A 21,018-nucleotide genomic window follows, 5' to 3' on the forward strand; every position below is an offset into this window, starting at 1 on the left:
CATGCACAGCAAGCTAGGTTAGGGCTGTGTCTGACTGTACTCTGCGACTACGTTCTACAAAAGTTAATTCAACTTGCATGGGCATGGGTAACTAGGATACAGGCTTATATCTGCTGAGTTGACAGAGTCCTTGTCATGTACCAGATGTTAGGGTGCACTCTGGGGTCATTGAAGGTGATGTCACCTGACCAAGGCAAAGGACCAACTAGGACCTAGTGATGGCTGTGACTGGTGTTGAACAAAATTATCAAATCAGTGATGGTGAGGAGAGGGGAAGAAACACAAGGACACACTTTCCAAGGCAGGCAGTTAAACACCACCTGGGGTCATGCATGTAGTTTCTTGCCATTCTGACCTAGTGTGCAGTTCTGAAATGCTTATATTACAATCAACAGTCATGAGACATCTGTCTTCAGCGTAAAGTTAATGGTCATGAACATTTTACATGACTCAAATAAGCAGGTGAGCCCTTAACATATTTGATTGCATAAACTACTCAGTCACATTTTTTCATTCCTTCATTTCTAGATAATAATAATAAATACAAAATTTATATATCGCATACTCACACACTCATAAGGAGCATGCTCTTAGTGCTTAAGGACGAGACATGGGCACTATATGAGGGACAGAAGAACAAGCAAATGTGAATGACGGAAGAACAAACAACAGTAATGACAACAAATAAAAAAAAACGTAGAGGGTCCAAGTAACAAGGACTGTGAGAATCATGATTTTGCAAGAGGAAGACGAGCAGGAAAGTAGCAATAAGCGGAAATGGGGGGAAGGATCTAAAAAAGGACTAACGTGTGGACTGTTGTTAGGAGTAATACTTAAGGAAGAGATGCGTTTTCAGTGCACATGTAAAGGATTCAATAGTGGGTAGGTGGGGGATATGGAAAGAGAGAGTTTCACTGTTTTGCTGCACAATAACTAAACATCCTGTGGCCATATGTTGTTCTGGTGACAAGAAGAGTAAGGAGATGATCATCAGTCGAGGAGCGGAGTTGTCCAGCTGGGACGTAAGGGAAGTTGAGAGAAATAATCAGGGCAGGATCCAGAAAAGAAATTTAAACACAGCACAGACAGCTTGTACTGGCTGCGAGAATGAAAGGGAAGCCAGTACAGAAAATGAGAGGGTGTTGTGGTCCCGTTTCCAAGCTCTAAGCACCAAATGTACAGCAGAGTTCTGTACTTTCTGGTGTTGGTGAAGAAGGTATGCAGGGCAGCCAGCAAGCAAGGAGTTGTAGTAAACAAGTCTGGGTTACACACAGACAAAAGTGTTATAGCGTGCATAGAATGTGACGGATGGCACTGATCTTACATAGCTCAGAATAGACTGAGGCAGCTATAACTTACCTATCGTAACAGGCAGATGAGTTTTAACTTATCATAATAGACTGACACACAGCTGTGACTTGTCTATTATAATCGACTGACAGCTGTGACTTGTTTATTATCATAGACTGATAGACAGCTGTAACTTGTTTATAATAGGCAGACAGCTGTAAGTTATTTTTCATAAAAAGCAGACTGGCAGACAGTTGTAACTTATTTTATCATAATAGGCAGACTGCCAGACAGCTGTAACTTGTTTATGAAGAGTCATGTCTGCAGTGACAATAAATGCCAGGTTCCTGATGGAGGAGACAAAGATGATGTTGGTTTTGCACCCCTTGATGTGATTCGATGGACAAACGAGTGAAGATGGATTTCTTCTTCTTGAGCATAGGAGGGCTTCCAGTTTCTCATTGAGTTTAAGTTTGTTACCATCCAATTTTTGACTTCATTAATACAGACTTCTATGCTGCTAGTAGAGGAGTAAGACTCACCCAGGGAGTGGAGCAGTACAGTTGCCTATCATCAGCATATGATTGGTGAGAAATCTTGTGAGAGTGGAAATTAATTCAGAGAGGCATTACCTAGATTAAATGAAGTTAAGCAAAGCAAGGCAGAGTTGTTCTCATGCCCTTCATAAAAACACTGGTCTCTCTGAACTTGAGAACGGTTGTCTTTAACCTTGTGTACCCACCTACAGTAGTATGGCTCTTTCCTTCTTACTTGACATCTTACATCAAGTTTGGATCCAACACAGGCCAGCCCTAACCTTGTCTACTCACCTATGGTAATACAGCTTTGTCCATCCAACACAGGCTGGTCCATGGCACAGCTAAAATGTTGAAGTAATAGAAAGATATTTTTTTGTAAGCAACAAAGAGATCCTGAGGTGGTCTAAGTGTATGTTTATTTCCGCATGAATGACTCCAATTACATATCTCAGTAATAATATGATAATTAAATGTATGCAAAATGTACATTTCTTGTAAGAAAATAATATGATAATTAAATATATATATAACTGCCTGTTCTGATTAGATACATTAATAGTTTTAGAAATGAGCTTGGCTATTCATTCAAATATTTCTGTGTAAAATGTCAATAAACAGAGTAAGAATATGTTGCAAATGCTGACTGACACACAGGCTTTTCAAGAGAAGATTCCAGAAGTTTTTATGTTGACATGAGTATAGATATTAACTGTACAGCGTTGCCTGGAAGCACTTTTGAACATTTTGCATTTAGATTGCAGCAGTTTATTCCTCCTGGCAGGTAGCTGTGGAGGCAGCTGCTGATGGTGGTGCATTAACTCTCATCCCTATGCTTGTTTTGAAAAATTTTCCTAAAGACTCTACCAATTCTCGTAAAGTCTTTTTAATGCTGTCTCTCTTGGTCTTCAAGTGATTTGACAAGTCTCGTAATCTTGTGGTCGACATGAAGAACAAACAAATACATAAGCATAAGCACAAAAGTTGTCACAAGCATGGCTGCTGCCTCAAAAATAAACCGTGGGGCAAAGATCTTCCATACCATTAGATGGCGCCGGTGGATAACTGCAGCACATGCTGCTGCCAAGACCTGTAGCAACAATGAAATTCATTGAACAAAAGACAACACAATTTTGTTAACAAAGAATTAGGGCTAGAAAACTAGAAAATCTAAAATGAAAAGAAAAATTAAGAAACTAGCTGTTCCAAATATCCTGTGATTTGAATTCACACTGTGTTTCACAAATTTTGATAGTTACGTAGCCAATTTCTTCTTCTTGTTCCTAATCACCCCCAGTGGAGCATAAGGCCGCAAATATAGCCAACTATGTCTTACAAATTATACATCAATTTAGAGTTTAAATGAAGCGATAGTTTACAAAATATTTTATGTCCATTTGAATCCTGTCACAGATAACAATGATTTCAACTGTGACTTAAAAATAACTATGAGGAAATTTATTATGATTTATAATAAACTGCTGTATGATGAAAAGATTCAAGATTGTAAATGTAACTTTTAAAGCCAAACTTCTGCCCAATATCAGGAAAAAATGGTTTATCTCAAAGGTGATAAGGTACTTGTAGGGTCTGATGGAAGCAATTAGCAAAGCATAATCATGACGGTAGCTATCACCACTTGTGCTCCTCACCACCCATTTTTGAGTCAAATAAATTTTTTTACAGCTGTAAAGTTAAAGTTCAGCCTTTGAAACAACAGCAGCAGGACCTACCTTGGCAAAGCTGAAGAAGAGCATACGAGATAAGCTGATGAAAAGATTTTTTCTTAGCAGCAGGCCATCATCATATAAGTGAAAATCTCCCTTCCACTTAGAAATACTTGTTCTTTGAGGGACACTAATCCACCTCTTCACGGGACCCTCCAGATATTTCCAAAACAGCAGCAGAGGAGACAATACTGTAAACAAAAGTGGTGCTGCAAATGTATTGAGAGTGATTAGAGCTGCTGGCAGAATGTTGCTGGAAAAATCACCGTGGAAACCAGTGAAAGCAGATTCAAAGCGGATAGATGGAATGGTGGCCTGATGCCCTGTGGCAAAGAAAAATGTAGATGACAGCACACCATGTCCAACCACTGTCAGCAAGGAGACTGGTATCTGTTTATCACCTGCAAAATACGACCAGACAGAGTTTATAATCATCTGATAATCTGCTATCATTAATTCTAACAAATATCACATGAAAAATTTGGTTGACACTTGAAGGCATCAGAACTAGGCATATAGAATGGAGGACTCTTATTTAATGGACTCTATTGAAACAAAAATACATTCCTGATTTGGGGAAAAGAGTGACATTAGGTGATTACCCTTTACATAAAATAAGAAGGGAAGAGAACAGGATGTAAGAGAAATTGTCTGCTTTTGCCATTCTATGACAGCCTCACTAGCCTCTTTGTTCTTTCCATTAACATTTACATGGTCTGATGGTCAATCCATAAAATATGAGACTGATAAGTAGGGCCATTTGTGCTGGATACTCAGCACTATGGTTTGCTGAAGGGTGCATTTTGGTTTTGCACTGTCTCATCCCACTGGTTCCACCCTCAAAGTTTTGTGGTTTTGTACTATCTTCATCTTTGTGGCTCTATCCCCAAAAGTTTTGTCAGTTTATACTGTCTTCCTCCCTCTGGCTAAACTCCAAATATTTAGTCAAAGATGGAAAACCTTAGGGCCGCGGTTCTCAAACGGGGGGCGCGCCCCACAGGTTGAGAACCGCTGCCTTAGGGTGTTGAGTGGGGAGAGTGATAGGGTTTTCCTGGAATCCTGTCTGAAGGCTTTTTTCAAATCTGTTTATAGGTAACTTCAGAAAAAGCCTTAAAACTATTCGGGCTTTTAGAAATGCTTTATACTGTGACGGTAAAGGGATAGAGGGAGGGGGACGGGGGTGGCATAGCCAGCCCTGTGTGTTACCCCTCTACCATGTAAAAAATTGTGGGCCACGTGAATTCTGGATCCCACGTGAGTTTTGGACCTCACATGCAAGGCATGAAGTGCTCACCCGAGTGCAGTGTGACAGGGGGAGTATACATAGACGACGGTTGAAAGCCGGGTAGGGGGGGGGGGCGGCGGTTTGGATTAACACAGACCACGGTGTAAAAGTAAAGAGGCTGTTTGGAAGTTGCTAGCTGGAGCGAGGTGTGACGCCACTATTGTCTGTCGTGGACTACTGAGGGGAGACTCGGCACGGCCTTCAAGAAACGAGTGGGACCGGAGACGCTGCAGAGTCTCCAAGAAACTCTACGACTGTATGCGGAGACCAGATTCTACTGCAGTGAGCGGGGAGTGAGGTGCCGGGTTCGAGACGGCAAGGTTTGACAGCCGGAGTCGGCGCAACGACGATGACGACACCAGCACGACTGGAGCAGCGCAACTAGATGGATAGTGGTTGAGTAGAGGAACTCCACCATCATCCCAAACAGCCAGAGAGGTCTACAACGACTGGAGCGCCGGGTGTAAAGGCCTATCTTCAGCAACTCTACTGCTGTGTGCGGGGAGCGAGGAGGCGGGAGCCGGTGTGAGAAAGTTCAGGAGACACCTGACTACAGCGGAGCAGGTGCCAAGTGACTGGGCACCATCGTCAACCACGTAGCGTGAACAGTAAGACTTTCCTACTCATTAGCTGAATTATCAGGGTGAGAAAATGTTTTAACTGTTTAAGAAGACTGAGAAACTTTGAGAAACGAACTGGTAGAGTGGGACATTGGTATTTAGTAGCAGTGCTGTGCACCCTGAGTCTTGTATGTGCTAGCGTGGTTTGATTTGCAACCTGAGTATTCTAGCCACTTGACCGTGTTTTCTTGCTGGCTGTGTCAAATAGTTGATTTGAGTTTTACATGCATAGAGTTCATGCAAAATCAGGATGGTTAACTGCAGTTATGATTATGATTTATGACTTATGATTCAGTGAAGATATAAATGTGATAACTTGTTGCTGTGTAAAACTATTATTATTTGTGTTGACCAGTGGATTAGGAAGGCTAGTGTGATAAGCAACAAACTAGACCTCTGTCAGTAAAGCAATGAGCAGCCCATGGGCAGATCTTTATCTATTGTGTGAAAGAATGCGCGAGGACGTGTTGTGTGTGTTGCTCTGGTGACAGCCACATCCATGACATATATATTAAAAGAATTACTTTTTTTAAAAGAAAATTAACACACTTATCTAAGTTACATAGAAGTAGGTTTACAAAAATCACATAAAACTAAAGCCACCACATAAATGTGTTTGCAGCAAAGGGGAGAAAACAATTGGAAAATGAGAAAAGACTTAGCCATAAATATTTTACAATGATACCTTTGTTACTAGTCCCATAGGCGGATGTGAGCTCCAGGAAGAAGAACATGATGATCACCGCCAAGCAGAGGCCTGGTGAAGCTTCTTCACCCAGCAGAAGCACAAGCAGCAGAAAGACGCTTGCAGCCAGTGCCCAAACACTGCAACTGTATACTGAGCCAAGTCCATAGGCAGCTGCCGTTCTGTCTTCCTCATCTCTATTATTCCAGTTTTCTCGCAGGTGTCTATATACAAATGGGATGGTGAACGAAATTCCTCTTGAGCTGGGAGGAGATATGGTGTTTGCAGGAGATGGGTGCCAGATATACACAAACACAGGTTGAGCTAACACCATAATCATGTGAAGGATGACACAAGCATAAACTAGTTGAGCCATTAGGCATTGCTGCCAGCCTGCCAAAGCATCCAGTTCTTTCTGAGGCAGAGCTTGCACTGCCCAGTACAGAGCACAGCACACACCTCCCAGAGGCATTATAAACTTCATGCCTAGCACATTAACCCTGTCTCCATTTAAATTGCCATAATGTAGCATCCACTTCCGAATAAACCAAAGAGTTGCCAGCAAACAACCTGCACTAAAAAAGTATCGCTGGTTTTTATACCGAGTGGCTTCACCTGTTGATGATGGCAGAACTTGCAGAACAGATGGCTTGCATGCCCACTGCTCCTCTCTGCAAGAACGAAAAAATGCTGTAAGCCGCAGCAGCACCGAACATGCACAGGTGACAAAGAACATTGCTGCTGCTGGCTGGGTGAGGATTTCCAAAATGTCAACAAGCGATGAGGTTTTGCCTTTTTTGACAATCTTTGTAAGAGGCCTTTTAGCATTTGGATCACTGGTTTTGATGAAACCAAGCATAGTTCTAAATGCAATATACCACAAGAGAGACTGAGCCAGGAAGTGCTGGGTCACATCTTCATAAACTACAAAGCTATTTGAAAAGTATATTAGACAGCACAGGCACAAAATAGTCATGGCCACAAAATTATCAGTTCTGTCACTCCATGTAAGTTGTCTGGAAACTTCAATAATCTTTTTGCCCAGTGTGATGCTAAGACACAGCAGCAATGTCAAAACCAGGGCCAAGCTTAGCAGAGGCAGTACTGTCTGCATCAGCAACAGGGTGTGCAGCATATAGTAAACCACATGCACTGCCAAACCCACTATTACTAGGTATAGGAAGTGGGGAGTTTGGTCTGTATCTTTTGTCCAATGCATCAAGAAAGCAAGCTCAGCCAGTGCAGCAATGGTCATTGTCAGAATGCCAACTAGCATCGATGTCATGTCAAATCTGGCCCACACATCTTGGCACATTTGGCGCACTTGAGTCAGATATGTTTGGTACTGCATCTGCAGATGTTGCAGCCTGCTTAGCACATCTTTGGTTGGGTCTCCTGATGCAACACTTGTCATTAGTGCCTGAAGCTCATTATCAGCCTTTTTGAGCAGAACAGTGACAGAATGAAATGTGCTCTCAGGCAAATCAGATGAAACACCAGCATATTCAGAGATGTAACGAACATCTGCTGGGCAGTCAGATGTAAAGCTTTTACTGTATGAAACACCTAGTAAAAATAAAAATCCATACATTCTGAATATCACTAAGTCAGTCAGTAGATTGTGGATTGTAAAGGCAGCAAACTTTAAGATTACCATGTCTGGAATGTACAACCCTCAATCAATGGGAAAAACAATAATCGTGAAACACTATGAAAATATTCTTTTTACCATTGATTGAGGATTCTACCTACTAGCTACTGGAGAAAAATTTTGTGCTCATGTCAGCATTTTAAGCGCATCAACATATACATTGCACAGTAATTTCAAATACTTGTCAAGGAGATTTACAAAGACTTATTTCAAATAAAATTAAACACATCAGTTATCTCTATAATATTACTGTCACAAAATAAACCTTCATTACTGACCGGAATCTAATCAAAGTTTCTCCAGCATACCTGCCTGACAGGATTATCTTTGGTTTCCCACCATGGGCAGTGATTGAAAAGGTCTGTAATTAGGGAGCCCAAGCTTGAGAAAGGTATGGGAATGCCAATAAGGAGCGACAGCGTAGGTACAAAGTCTGTCTGATGCGTAATCACACCCTGCAATGCAAGTATTGAAAAGTATTGACAACACATGTATTTCTAAAAGATAATGCGTCAAGAAGTTTCAAAAACATCACCTAAGAAATTAAGCATAAAAACTTTCAAATTAACAAATCTTTGTTTAAAATGAGAACATCCAATTATGCTGTTCACCTTTACCTGCACTGGCTGTGACGAAGTTATTTTTGCTGGGCTATAGATGAAGAGCCCAGCAGTCAGTTCATCCTCACTATCCCCTCCATGATCACCAGTGACAGTCATCCCGTGGTCACCAAGAACAAACAGTACTGTGTCCTCACTCAGCTGCCTTGTCACATTTCTGTCAATCAAAATGTTGAAAAAATACCTTTTGACAATATTTAGCATTACTAATTTTTTATCAAAGACAAATTCTTGTGTTCTCTAGTTATTTCTTTAAATATTTTAATACCATTTTGTATTTTTATCCTTGCATCATTTTTCAGTGCTTTATAAATGAAAATACAAGATTCCCTCAGAAAACCTAATTAAATTTTGTCTGTTTTCCAAGGTGTGTTACACACAGAATAGTCCCACACATTATAATAACAAGCGTGATTTACATAGCACATAAATATGCTTACGAAGGAGCTTTTAGCACATAAGGAAAGTTAGAAATATGGACAGAGTGCAAAGGACAGAAGGAGAAACAACTATGGTGAGAAGTAATAAAAGACATAAGACACAAAAAGGAATTGTGGAACAGTAAGGATAGTGTCGTAAATCCATAGAGGAAGACAAGCAGGTGAACTAGTCAATTGACTATTATAACACCTATTGACATTTACGTTAATTGGTGGAACAAGTAATGCTTATGGAACAGATGTGTTTTTCATGCACATTTAAAGGATTTAATGGTGGGTAGATAGCAGATACGGAAGGGAAAAGAGCTGCATTGTTTTGCAACACAATAACTAAAAATCCAGTGACCATATGTGGTTGTTCTGGTAACAGTTTATTCATTCTGCTTCCAGGCAGAGGTTGAATTGACTTTTGGTGTTGAGACGATGTGGCCTTCAGTCGGATGATTTGGTCATGGCAGGGGTCGATCTTGGTTGCGGCCCTATGCTCCAGTTGGGGGAAATAGGAAGAAGAAAAGAAGAAGGGGTCGATCTGTTGGAAAAGAACAGCAGAGAGCGAGGCAAAGGACGTTGAAGCCACATAGGCCCCATTGAGGGAGGCTGCCCAAAACTGGGTCCACTGGCAAGGTGTTGTTTTGGCCCTATGCTCCTCGAGGAGTAACAAAAAATAAACAACAAACAGGCGTCGATCTGACTCAGGTGAGGCTGACATGGCTGAAGCAATGTGAGTTTTGGTTAAAGTGATCAGTGATCCTTTATGGCAGTGGTTCTCAAAGTATTTTGGACCTAGGACCACTTTACTTAAGTAAAAAATATGGCGGACCACCAAGGCCTAAAGATCACTCTGTACTATGAATTTCAAATTTAAATTGCCGCATTTGTTTCATTTTAATTCAAAACTAAATGTCCTTTTGTGACAGTAGTATAGCAATAAGTTGACACAAAACTGCCTCGTTATTTGTAATTAAAATGTTAATGCGAGGAATGCATCACTTTAAACATCACTTTGCTGACATGTGATGACTGTCAGCTGCAGACCACCTGACCTATGCCCGTGGACCACACTTTGAGAACCACTGCTTTATGGGATGATTTTTGTGTTCTTTTCTTGTTCCTTAACATGTAGCTTTTTCTATGACAAACATTTATCATGAAAAGAATGTACATTTATACTGATAGTGGGGGTCAAGGCCATTTTACTGTGACCGCATACTGCACCTGATCATCTGGTCCATCTGAGTCAGTTTCTCTGCCATGGCTGGATGATTCGGTCCAAAGCGATGCCCGCAGTGGTCAACTCCCAAAAAATGTGCAATAATTACATCCCAGTCCATCTCCTGAAGTTCTGATGGCAACAACTTTAATATGCCATCATCAACTGTGTTCAAATCTTTGACATTGAAGGATGGAAAAGAATAGGATTTCTTAAACCTACCAGGGAAAAGTCTTTCCCATGTATCATCACCCATGAATGTTATCTTTTTATTCAGCCGGACCAATTGATCAATAATGTTGTCTTCCACTATTTCCGAACTGGCAAAGTTTGAGCCAGCATCAACGAACGTTGGTAGGCTTCCCGTAGTCAAGCCCTTGAGGCGCTGCAGAGTCGTGGTAGGAGGGTCTGCAATGAACTTGTACAAGCGTGCGTTATATGGCTGACGATTTACCAAAGAACGCACAGTACGAAATTTATTTTTGTAAGGTACACATCACCAGTGTAAGATGAATCATACGCCAAGAAATCATATTTTAAAGCATCAACGATAATAATCACCGCTCGTTTAAATCGAGCATGCATCCAGCAACCATTGAAAGCAAGAATGTGATCGTCGCGCGTTGCAAAATCAACCGCGCATGAGCTATTTTGTAGTATGACTGTCCGCGTAAGCAAAAATCCTTTTGTAAAAATGAATAACCCCATCACGAATGTCGACAGACAAAATAGAACCATTCCAAGTCTGAAATATCCTGATTTCATCGTGCTATAGAAATATTAACTCGTCTCGGAACGCAGATTATGAGCAAAAAGTATTGTGTAAAGTGTTGCTGACAGAAAGCAACGAAATGTAAGCAGAACGAGGTTAGAGACAAATGATTGTTGTTGAGCTGTGGGCGCCGCCATGTTGGCTGACCAGGGCGCTGGTGATTGGTCGGCTTGTCATGACGTCACGTGCCGCCATCTTGCCGCCACAGACGGTGTTTGGTCCTGCGAGGTCGACACTGACACTGGACATGGCATCTCTAGACACTTCAGCCCTCTCACCAGCCCTCACCACCGACGACAGCAGTCAACTGGCAAGTGATGATACAAAAAAAGAAGTACGTTGCGTAGTGAAGATACATAAAACTGATTCATGCGTAAATAGTCATGCACCTTCCTCAGTCATGTACACTCAACACATGTTGACACAATACCGACATCACATACATCCTTTAGTTTACAAACAGTCGACATAAGTACAAGAAAACAAATTGTGTTTCGAGTTCGTTAGTGTTCTGTGGTCAAAAACATGCATTGAGTTTGCATCATACAGTTGTGTTAAGAAGTTCTCAAGCTTGACGTTTGTTGTCAGAGTTGAACGGTTTGTTAGTTGTTGCTACATACTACAATACTACATGGTACGAGCTGACAGGAAAACTAAGTAGAAAGAATTAGAATGTTTACGTCAGAAAAATACCTGGCAATACATTTATTTAGAAGAGGACTTGTGTGATTTAGATGTCAGATTATAAATGATGTAACCTTACATTATAAGGGTCTGTAAAAATATATTACAGAGTTATTTAGATTTTATAAAAGGATTTGACTTATTAAGGGCTATTGTCGGGCACATCAAATAAAAGTCCGATGTGAGATACATGTAGAAGGAAAACCAGACCATTATACTGAAGAAAGAAGAAGAACTCACTGGAGGTCTTGCCATGTATTCTCTGTGATATGGCCTTAGCTGCTGGCCCAGTGTAAAACACACAACCAACCATCACCATGTATTCACACTCCTTCAGCAAGAAGCGAGTTCAGTGTCCTCTCTGAGATGAAGTGGAGGCATCTGCCTCAAAAACAATGTTGTAGACTGCCAGCATTTAGTGTTGCCCTCGATCTCTTTTGAGGGATGGTTTTGCAACTATAATGTAAGTAGCTTCCTTCACACTTCTGTGGAACCACCAAGCCTGGTGGACCAAGATAATGAGATTATCTGGGAAGCAGACACCCACTATTTTGGCCTCCCCCCCTAAACATTCTTTTAGTCCTGGTTTCAGTTTTCTCTGTTCTCCTCACATAAGCCTGCTCACAATCATGGCACTTGCTGTGGTAGAGTTTACCTGACATGTTCAGCTTGTTAGTCTTGCAAATTAATGTTGGAGGTTGATGACTAACAAACCAGAGGTACAGACTAGTGTGTGTTGATTTGTAGCAGACAGACAGCTCAGACTGTTTGTATGAGTAGAGAAAAATCTATAAAATACTGTTTGTAGTGATATGAGTTGATAAATCTATAGAATACTGTTTGTACTGGTATGAATAGAGAGAAATCTATAGAATACTGTTTATGATGATGTGACTGTGAGTAGAGAAAAATTTGTAGAATATTGTTTGTGGTGGCACAAGTAGAGAGAAATTTGTAGAATGGTGCTGGGAAAGGCTAATCCCAGTTCTATATGCTTTCAAATGTCATGATTGAACTCATTCCCCAGATCCAAGTAGATAACTATTTAAAGCATCAGAATTCTTATTTTCATTGTTTTCTTATCATTCTGTTGTCATGGAAGTAGTCTCAGTTTTCTGAGGGTGCCCCATTAACATGCACTTAAAGCTCTGGCATCAACCACTTCTGTCAGTGATATCAGAAGATAAATTAACAATTTATATTAACGTAATTTCATATGAACAAATTTTGGCTGGTGTTTACTCCTCACTTTTACTCCTAACTGTTTGTTAAATGTCTGTATGGGTATGTAACTGGGCAGACAATAAAGTCTGTTTTGATTTGATTTTTGATTTTGATTGTCTAAAATCAGTACGCTATACTGTGTCAAAGTACTTTCATGATTTTTTTTTGTTCTTGGTATGATCCGCAAGATTTTCCCTACATTGAAGAACCAAGAAAATAACATAATCCTGCTGCTTAAAACAAAACTACTGCACACTTTAAAGTATTTTGCATGGTTTTCTGTTGCTCAGAAATGTGCATGAATCATACAAGAGAGCTCCTAAGTGCATAAAGAAAATTTGAAAATGTACAAGAGTTTAGGTGGGAGGTCTTATATGCAATTTTTTTGTAATGAAACAAACATAAAAGGAGATACATGTACTTCAACGTGTTATCAAACACCAGTTACATATTTTTATGTACATAAAAACATTGGTGATAAAGGTCAAGGAATATTAACAAATTATGATTTTTCTACTTCTTATAAGACCTCCAATATTTTTTGTCAGGGTATTAGAGGGCGGAGTAAAAACCCTAACAGTTTTAACAGACTCCTTGCATTTTACAACAACAACAAAAAAAAAAAGGGGGTCAGATGATGAAGAATGTTTGCTAGCTACATCTAGTTAACTGGAGAGCAGAATTTGTTATTTATTTGTTTTAGGCTTGTGTCTGGTGCTTCTTCTGGAATGGGGGGGAGTTATTAAATTATTTTGTTTACCATATGCATCATGGACTTCCACATTGTGAAAAGTAGAAAAGAAAAATGTGAAGTAGTCAGGAGTTTATTCTTTTCAAAATAGTGTTTATCTTTGGTATCCATATCTTTATGAGAAACTTTAAAACAGTTGGCTTTTGAGGAACACAGCCTAGGCTTGTATGTAAAACATTGTGACTGTGATGTCTCTATGTTTCTCTCTTAACACTTAGGTCATCCAAGAGAAAAAGACTCTAGAACAAAAGGAAGAGGAAAAGTTAAAAGCCAAATACCCTAACTTGAGGGGTGGTGGTCCAGCTATTCTTCACAAGCGTCTTATTCAGAAAGGGGTGAGTGTTGAGGGTGCAGTGACTGTGTGATGTTATGAGCTATATTCAGTACCAGCACAGTATCAACAGTTGAGGGTTTCATATCATTGTAAGCATTGGCACCTTAACTGACTGCAGATTGCCCACATTTGCTGTAACAGTAAAAATGTTGCGGGAAACAAGTGGCCGAGATGCCATGCTGGTTTGTTTAGACATCCCTGGCCCCTCAGCCAGAGCCATTTTACTGATCTCCAGAATTGCTTGTGGGAAGCATATGTTGAGGAATATTTACAAATACTAACGGCTGTGGCTGACAATTTCATTATCTTTCGCACAGAAATAGGTCTGCGAACAGATAGAAAGAGTGCAGCAGAAGTTTTGCCAGAGGTTTCACCCAGAGTTTTGTCAGGGTTGCTCAAATGACCTTTTTGTAAATGTGCTGTTGCTGGCACAAATGTCTATATATACAAGTTGTCCCTTCTGCATAAAACAGACTTGAAAGGACTGCACTTAGTCTTTGTCAGGGTGCTATGTACATCAGAGCTGCTTACCAGGTTTGTGATTTCCTTTTTTTTTTTTTTCTTGTGCAGAAGTACTTTGACTCTGGTGACTATAACATGGCCAAGGCAGCTATGAACAACCCCAAGAAGCCTCTGCCACCCCAGGAAAAGATACTCTTGCAAGAATCCATTGGGGAGGGCATACCCACACCAGAGGATCTTCCTCCCCGAAAGCCTTCAATTGTACAGAGCAAACTTGCCTCTGGCGCTCTCTCGTGACTTTCCTCACCACCTGCCTCAATTCTCAACAAAACCCTTCCTCCTTGTTGCACCCAATACTCCGTTAGCAGGGCTGAACTTTGTTGTCAGTGGAAAAGATGACCCTTTACTAAAGTACTTTATTTTCTGTTTCACTTGTTTTAATGGTTCTCAGTATTGGGAAAGTTACACAAAAGTCATGAAAAGTCATCAAATTGTGTTGTGCATTTGTTACTCACTCCCTTGTTTTGTGCACATCTCCTCCAACCCCATGATATAGTTGGAGGACTTGTCAGGAGAAAGATGCCTAGCATCAGCACTTGTGTGCACTGTGCATCATTTGGCAAACTTAAAAACCCTGGAAACCTTAGGTCATTGTGTGCATCACTCCATACCTGAAAGAGGGGTACTTAAGTTTGGACCACACGTTGGCAGATAATGGGCTGAATGTGTTCACTACCTAGGTACTGTCATTGCCTTGGACTTATTGAATCATGAGTTTTTGCATTACTTTAAAGGTATATTTTAGTATTTTTGTTAGAGTGGTCATGGTTGCTTGTATATCCTAGACACAATGTTTATAAGTGTAAGAGTCAACAAGAGTTTTTGCCTGTTTGCAGACTGTTGATATTTTCAAATTGATATGCTCCGATGTATGATGTCTGCATTATTACATCTGTTGTGTGTTTGATTAGGGATTTTTTGTTTTCACAAACCAGAAAGTATAGAGACAGGAATGGAGTTGTCTGCTGACTAGATCTTCAGATATAATCAATAGATTTGGCTAGATGACTTGGACTTGTGTTTTTAGTCAAGGAAAGCAGACTGAAGCCAGAGTTTGCAACACTATAGTAAATATCTCATCAAATTCTTAATCTTTCTTCAGATTGTGCTGTTAATTCCATAAAAATCTCTCTTGATCAACCACCGTGCTGTTATCAATCCTATTGGGCTTCTGGTTATTTAAAAAAAAAACCCACCAAATTCTGCGACAGTCCTTATCCAACTTTGCTGAACACCTGACTATCGTTGCATTTTTTAATTTTTGCATGTCATAACACTTTGGTAGAACTTATTTGACAAGCTCTTCCTAGCTTTGCAAATATAAGAGTAATGACTATAAACATGCAAGTTGAAGTAGACTGTCATTGGTGTCACCTCCATTTCCCCACTTTCACTCTTGATATCCTTTGGTGTTATTGAAACATTGATGAAGGTTTATTAAGTATACAAGAACAAATCAGAAATGACCATTAGAGAGACTATTTCACATTTTCTGTTTATCACGTAGCATACATGCTTGTAGTACTACATCATGAAAAATAGATCTTTTTATACTATTTGATGCCAGTATCACCATTGGTTTACCTGTTAATGAAATAAGGGATTGTGGTTGGCATATTAGTCATTTATTAATCCACGTTTTGTTTAGACTTATCAGCCATGACAATTGAGGGTTAAAGTAACATGTCCACTTTGTTTATGCAGTAGCCAGTGTTTCTGTTTTTTTTCCTTTTCTTTTAGTTTGAAGAATTGTTTCGGGTTGCTTATGGACAGCAGTCTTGTTATCATTTAGTCATTTATTTTCAGCATGAAATGAATTATGTTTTCTCATCAGTAACGTGCAAACATTTTCACATGGTAATGATGTGTTACTGCCAAGAAATGTGTTTTGGTATTATAATCTGTTAAGTGTAAGTAGCATGTAAAAGCATGAAGTATGAATTAGTTCTTAGACAAGTCAGCAGAGAGAATTTGGTATTTTTCTGATAGATAAATCCTGCATGATGGCTAATTTATTAAGTATAATCACAGTAAGATTTTGCTATTACCCAAGAAATAGTTCAAATTCCTTCATGAAATGACAGTGGCAGCCATTTATTGGTCACTGCATGGTGTACACTAAACAAATGGACAGGCATTGCATTATTTGCCGATATTTGTCAAGATATGGGCCACCAGCCTTCTAGGAACTGTACTGTATGAATATAAAGATGAAATGTCCTGAAATAAATGTTTTCTCTGTAAATAGTGCTCTTTGTGTACCTGTATGCTTATACACTGTCAAACAAGTCATCCTGTCTCTGAGATGGTTGTCCTATCTCCGAGATGGTTTAATGACAAAGTCTGTTGATCTGGCTCTTCATCTCATCCTGACTATAAACTAGACTGCATTTATAAAACAAGGGTATATGAAATTAAAAGCTGCCTTTTAAAAAGGAAAAAAAAGACCTGTTCCAGTGAAATAAATTACGATATAAAAAAGTTGTTTACAAATAATTAGAAAACATGAAAAAGGTTATATTCACTACACCTTTCAGGAAAGGTACAGTTTTCCACTTTCCTCAAATAATTCAGCTTTGTGAAACTTGTGGCTCAACTTGGAGTGCAAAACTTGCCAGGTGACTGGAATAGAGCCAACTCCCCTTCTTCAACATAGTATACTTTTGAACAAAAATAACATGAACACTTACTCTTTTACACAATCTGACTTTTGCATGTGTGGCCAGACCTGTTTGTGGCCAAAACATGTTGACTCAGGTACCAAGCACTCACAACTTTTACCTGAAAGCAGTGCACTGTATCACTTGTCTGTGACAAGCTGGCACAAAAAAATATCCTGGAACATGTACATCAATTACACTAAGTTTCTTGGTCAACCATTGAGTAATGTGGTTTTCTAAGCATAAATAATAGACTTAACTGAAAAGAGATTAAAAAGAAAAACAGATAAGATAAATAATTTTTTAACCCACCCACCCCCAAAAAATATTTTGAATACAAATGGTCATGTTCATGTTCATTCAGTGAAAGAAGTGACTAGATCAGACATATACAGTTACAAAGATTAAAGTTTACTGTATCTGGAGACAAAATTGTAACTTTTTTTAATCTATTTTCTTATAGTTTTCCAGTCACCAATACTGCTACAGTGAACACATCATTATTTAACTTGCAGCCATTCAACAGTGACGCATTTGTGTTTTAAAGATTGTCTAAACACACTTTTATAATAAAAATATCTGCAAGATCCTGCATGAGATAGTGAAACTTACTATGTAGATTATGACAATAAAACGATTAAATTGTGAAGCTGGTCATTCTAGCAGTTGACTTCTGCCTTCATCTTCCCTGAATGGGCTCCAGTAGTTTTACTCTTAAACACATCAACAAACAAGCATAACAATTATTTTATTTTCAACTAAACTTCACTTTTACACTGATTTCAAAAATGTCCTTTGGCATGATACCTTTCTGTTTGTGTTTGTAATTTATTATAGGCATCTAACTACAAACTGCTTATTCTACATGCTTTACTCTACAACAAGTCCTCAATTTCAATTAACTACAGATTACTCTGTTTGGTAGATTACATCAACCTAAAATAGCCCTAACTATGCTTTTGCCTCAGTTTCAATGTGAAATGTACTGAAATCACCTTCACAGTGGTGATGTGCACTAAAAAAAACTCAAACTTTTATTATATTACTATTACTAGCTGTAGAAGTAATACTTCTGTTTTTCAATGTTAGGGTCAGTGTTTAGCCCCTTGTGATAAACTGGATGCATGGTTTTCTAAGTGACAATTAACTCCAGCAGATATTCACAGATGGGAAACCAATTTCTGAAATTTTATATCACTGGCAAGAGATTCTAGAACCAACATATGCAACAGCAGTAAAATTGTCTGCTATACATGAAACTTATGCTAACTGGTACCTTACTCATTTTTTTTTTATCTCACTTTGCTTTGCATGTAATATCTCTGTACAAGAACATAATCTAGCACAGGGATGCCCAACCTACGGCCCGCGGGCCATATCCGGCCCTCGACGTGGTGCCATCCGGCCCGCGAAACTTCTGCCCACAGTGCAGGAAATCAGCATGTTAGTAATAAAAAAAGACCTAAAAAAAACCGAACAAATGGGAAGAAGAAGTATTTATCCCTACGTAGGGGCATCTCTCAATCTTTTTTTCGATGGACGAACATTTCGATTCAGTGCTCCGACTTGGTGTCTCTACGATGCAGCCAGACATTCAGAAGTTGGTTTCGGGAAAACAACTTCAAATATCCCACTAATTACTACATAATTAATGGTAAGAACAACTTGTTTCTAATAAAAATGGTATCTGCTCTATTTTTTTTCTTTTTTGGATTTGTGCGGTGAAGCGGCCCGTGACACGCGTGTCGGAAATGTGTATGGCCCGCAGGCCGAAAAAGGTTGGGCATCACTGATCTAGCAAATCTTTATGATGTCCCTTGCATTAATACAGATCATTTTGTTTGTGCTGGGATCTTGGTCTGACTCTCTCTCTCACACACACACACACGCACTATTAAGAGCTGACAGTGCTATACACACAACAGTTTTACTCACTTGTTGATCAGCTGCAGATTTCTCAATGAAGACATGCATAAATCCAGCCTCACTTTTGCTTATTGGTGGTAGCTTTGCTGACTGTGACCTCCCTGATGCCTTTCTGCTGGCAATGGAGTTGTTAGTCTCACATCTAATATTTTCTTCTTGGTGCTGGAGTATCTATTACAAAATCAAAATATGATACATCATAGATTTGATAAAATTGCTCTTACGAAAACATCTGTAAGCAAGTGTTTCAAGACAGTGTGTAGGTGCCACCTGCATTTGCTTATTCACTTTAGTAAGGTTAATGAGACTTGTCAGGGTCTTATGATCGCAGACAAAGGAACATTTACTTTTTAACATATAACGGCACATGTATAAACAGCAGCCTTTAATCCACTTTGGAGGAGGTCATCTTTCTCATACACATTTGGTCAGTCTAAGTTCACATATGCACACTTCATTAACATCCATAAAAAAATTGTTGCAGACATAAGAAATAATGTGAACTTGATTATGATAGATAAAACCAAAAGTGCACCTTCCTGCAAGGAAGAAGAATGCTTGGAGCATGCATGAATGATAATGTGAATGGTACTTAAATTTAGAGAAAATTAAATTTTTCACACAAGTGTTAATGGCTGCACAAAACAACAACAACAAAAAACACATGTGCAGAACGTTTTTGCTTCTATGAACAATTAAACTAGAGTTTGCATAGTGGTAATAAAAAACCAATGAGTAATCAGAACACTATGCATATATTTCCTAAACAAAGTCATGCAACTGTGGAACTTGGATAAAAATGTATTAATAACTCCGAGTAAACCATGATAAGTAACAAATAAACTTTATTTAGTATAACATCGGCGAAATGTACATCTCTGACACTGATTTGTGGCAGAGGCTATACATATATATGGCTGACACAAAAAAGACGAACATTTTCGAAAGAGATGATATGTTTTAGCCAGATTAACCTTCTTCAGTTTTCTGTTAACTCTGTAAGCTTCTCTCAAAAGCTCATCTGATTCTTCTTCCGTGAGATCTGTCGATTCTAGCTGCAGTAGCAGCTCGTCAACATTTGACAGGTTCGGTTCGGGTTCTTTCCTTTTGGACTCCATGTTACAGGGGCAAAGACATATAATCCGTAATTCTCTGTGAATACTTAAAAACACCTTTCCTTATCGGCAGCCATTGAGCGTCCCACGCAACAGAAATGATCCTACAGCCTATAAAACGCTAAATTTCATTGGCTGAAGGTGTGCGTGTGTCACAGGCGGTTGTTGCTTGTTCTCGTAACCAACCCTCATCACTCATTGTTGATGCACGAACTATTATCCCTGGACTGCTGGCAGACGATTTTTTTCCCCAGTTTACTAAAAAAGCGTGGCATTAGACGACATCGCTTCCGGTTTATTCACATTCTTCGTTATGGCTCGCCGAGACAAACAGTGATACCGACTTCGCAAGAGGCCAAGAGTAAGTCTCGGTTTACAGACAGCAGTCCATCAATGCACGTCCATGGTTGATGCGATTGTTGCTATGTACACGTCACCATCCCTCATCGCTCGTTGTTGATGTGATTGTTGCTATGTACACGTCACCATCCCTCATCGCTCGTTGTTGATGTGATTGTTGCTATGTACACGTCACCATCCCTCATCGCTCGTTGTTGATGTGATTGTTGCTATGTACACGTCACCATCCCTTATCGCTCGTTGTTGATGTGATTGTTGCTATATTGTTCTCCTCAACAGGTGACACGTACGTCGTACGTGATACGAGGGCAACATACGGCACAATGGTCATCACCTCAACAGGCGACACGTATACTTTAATTCATTCTTACCTTAAGGTAATGTGGCCGATGTTTATAGGTATATATGTATGTTCGTTAGTCTACGCCTGTTTACGTTGTTGTGCTTTTGTAAAGCACGTATTACGCCTCTTTTACACAAGTGAGAAAATATCGACAAACAGGCTCTTGCTGCAGTTCTCACGACAAGCTATGTATCAGAGAGAAAATAACTGATCTGCAGACGCCAACGACTTTGAGAAGTGTTCCTAGTAACCTTTTTTAAATT

The 21,018-nt window shown here is 39.5% G+C and overlaps 3 protein-coding genes across 5 annotated transcripts; 1 reads left to right on the forward strand and 2 right to left on the reverse strand.

Annotated features, from left to right (window-relative positions):
- Positions 1–2,223: 2,223 nt before the first annotated feature.
- Positions 2,224–10,981, reverse strand: LOC112553659 (GPI ethanolamine phosphate transferase 3-like). The gene is given in 7 exon segments (XM_025221016.1): positions 2,224–2,916; positions 3,560–3,954; positions 6,144–6,814; positions 8,107–8,249; positions 8,412–8,571; positions 10,070–10,562; positions 10,565–10,981. Coding segments are annotated over 7 exon segments (2,331 nt in total). The 5' UTR covers positions 10,830–10,981; the 3' UTR covers positions 2,224–2,712.
- A 28-nt stretch (positions 10,982–11,009) lies between these two features.
- Positions 11,010–16,596, forward strand: LOC112553660 (cAMP-regulated phosphoprotein 19-like). Of its 2 annotated transcripts, none has more exons than XM_025221017.1 (3): positions 11,010–11,170; positions 13,714–13,830; positions 14,400–16,596. In XM_025221017.1, the coding sequence occupies exons 1-3, from the start codon at positions 11,012–11,014 to the stop codon at positions 14,586–14,588; spliced, it is 465 nt and encodes a 154-aa protein (XP_025076802.1). In that variant the 5' UTR covers positions 11,010–11,011; the 3' UTR covers positions 14,589–16,596. The 2 variants fall into 2 exon arrangements, with proteins under 2 accessions (XP_025076802.1, XP_025076803.1); XM_025221018.1 differs by having other exon boundaries at positions 11,011–11,146.
- Positions 16,430–20,377, reverse strand: LOC112553662. Of its 2 annotated transcripts, XM_025221020.1 has the most exons (4): positions 19,912–20,377; positions 18,947–19,108; positions 17,624–17,724; positions 16,430–17,187 (listed from the first exon to the last, which is right to left on the reverse strand). In XM_025221020.1, the coding sequence occupies exons 1-3, from the start codon at positions 20,053–20,055 to the stop codon at positions 17,671–17,673; spliced, it is 360 nt and encodes a 119-aa protein (XP_025076805.1). In that variant the 5' UTR covers positions 20,056–20,377; the 3' UTR covers positions 16,430–17,187; positions 17,624–17,670. The 2 variants fall into 2 exon arrangements, with proteins under 2 accessions (XP_025076805.1, XP_025076804.1); XM_025221019.1 differs by lacking the exon at positions 16,430–17,187 and having other exon boundaries at positions 17,402–17,724; positions 19,912–20,375.
- Positions 20,378–21,018: the final 641 nt, after the last annotated feature.

Source organism: Pomacea canaliculata, linkage group LG13, assembly GCF_003073045.1.
Source record: "Pomacea canaliculata isolate SZHN2017 linkage group LG13, ASM307304v1, whole genome shotgun sequence".
Classification (NCBI taxonomy): domain Eukaryota; kingdom Metazoa; phylum Mollusca; class Gastropoda; order Architaenioglossa; family Ampullariidae; genus Pomacea; species Pomacea canaliculata.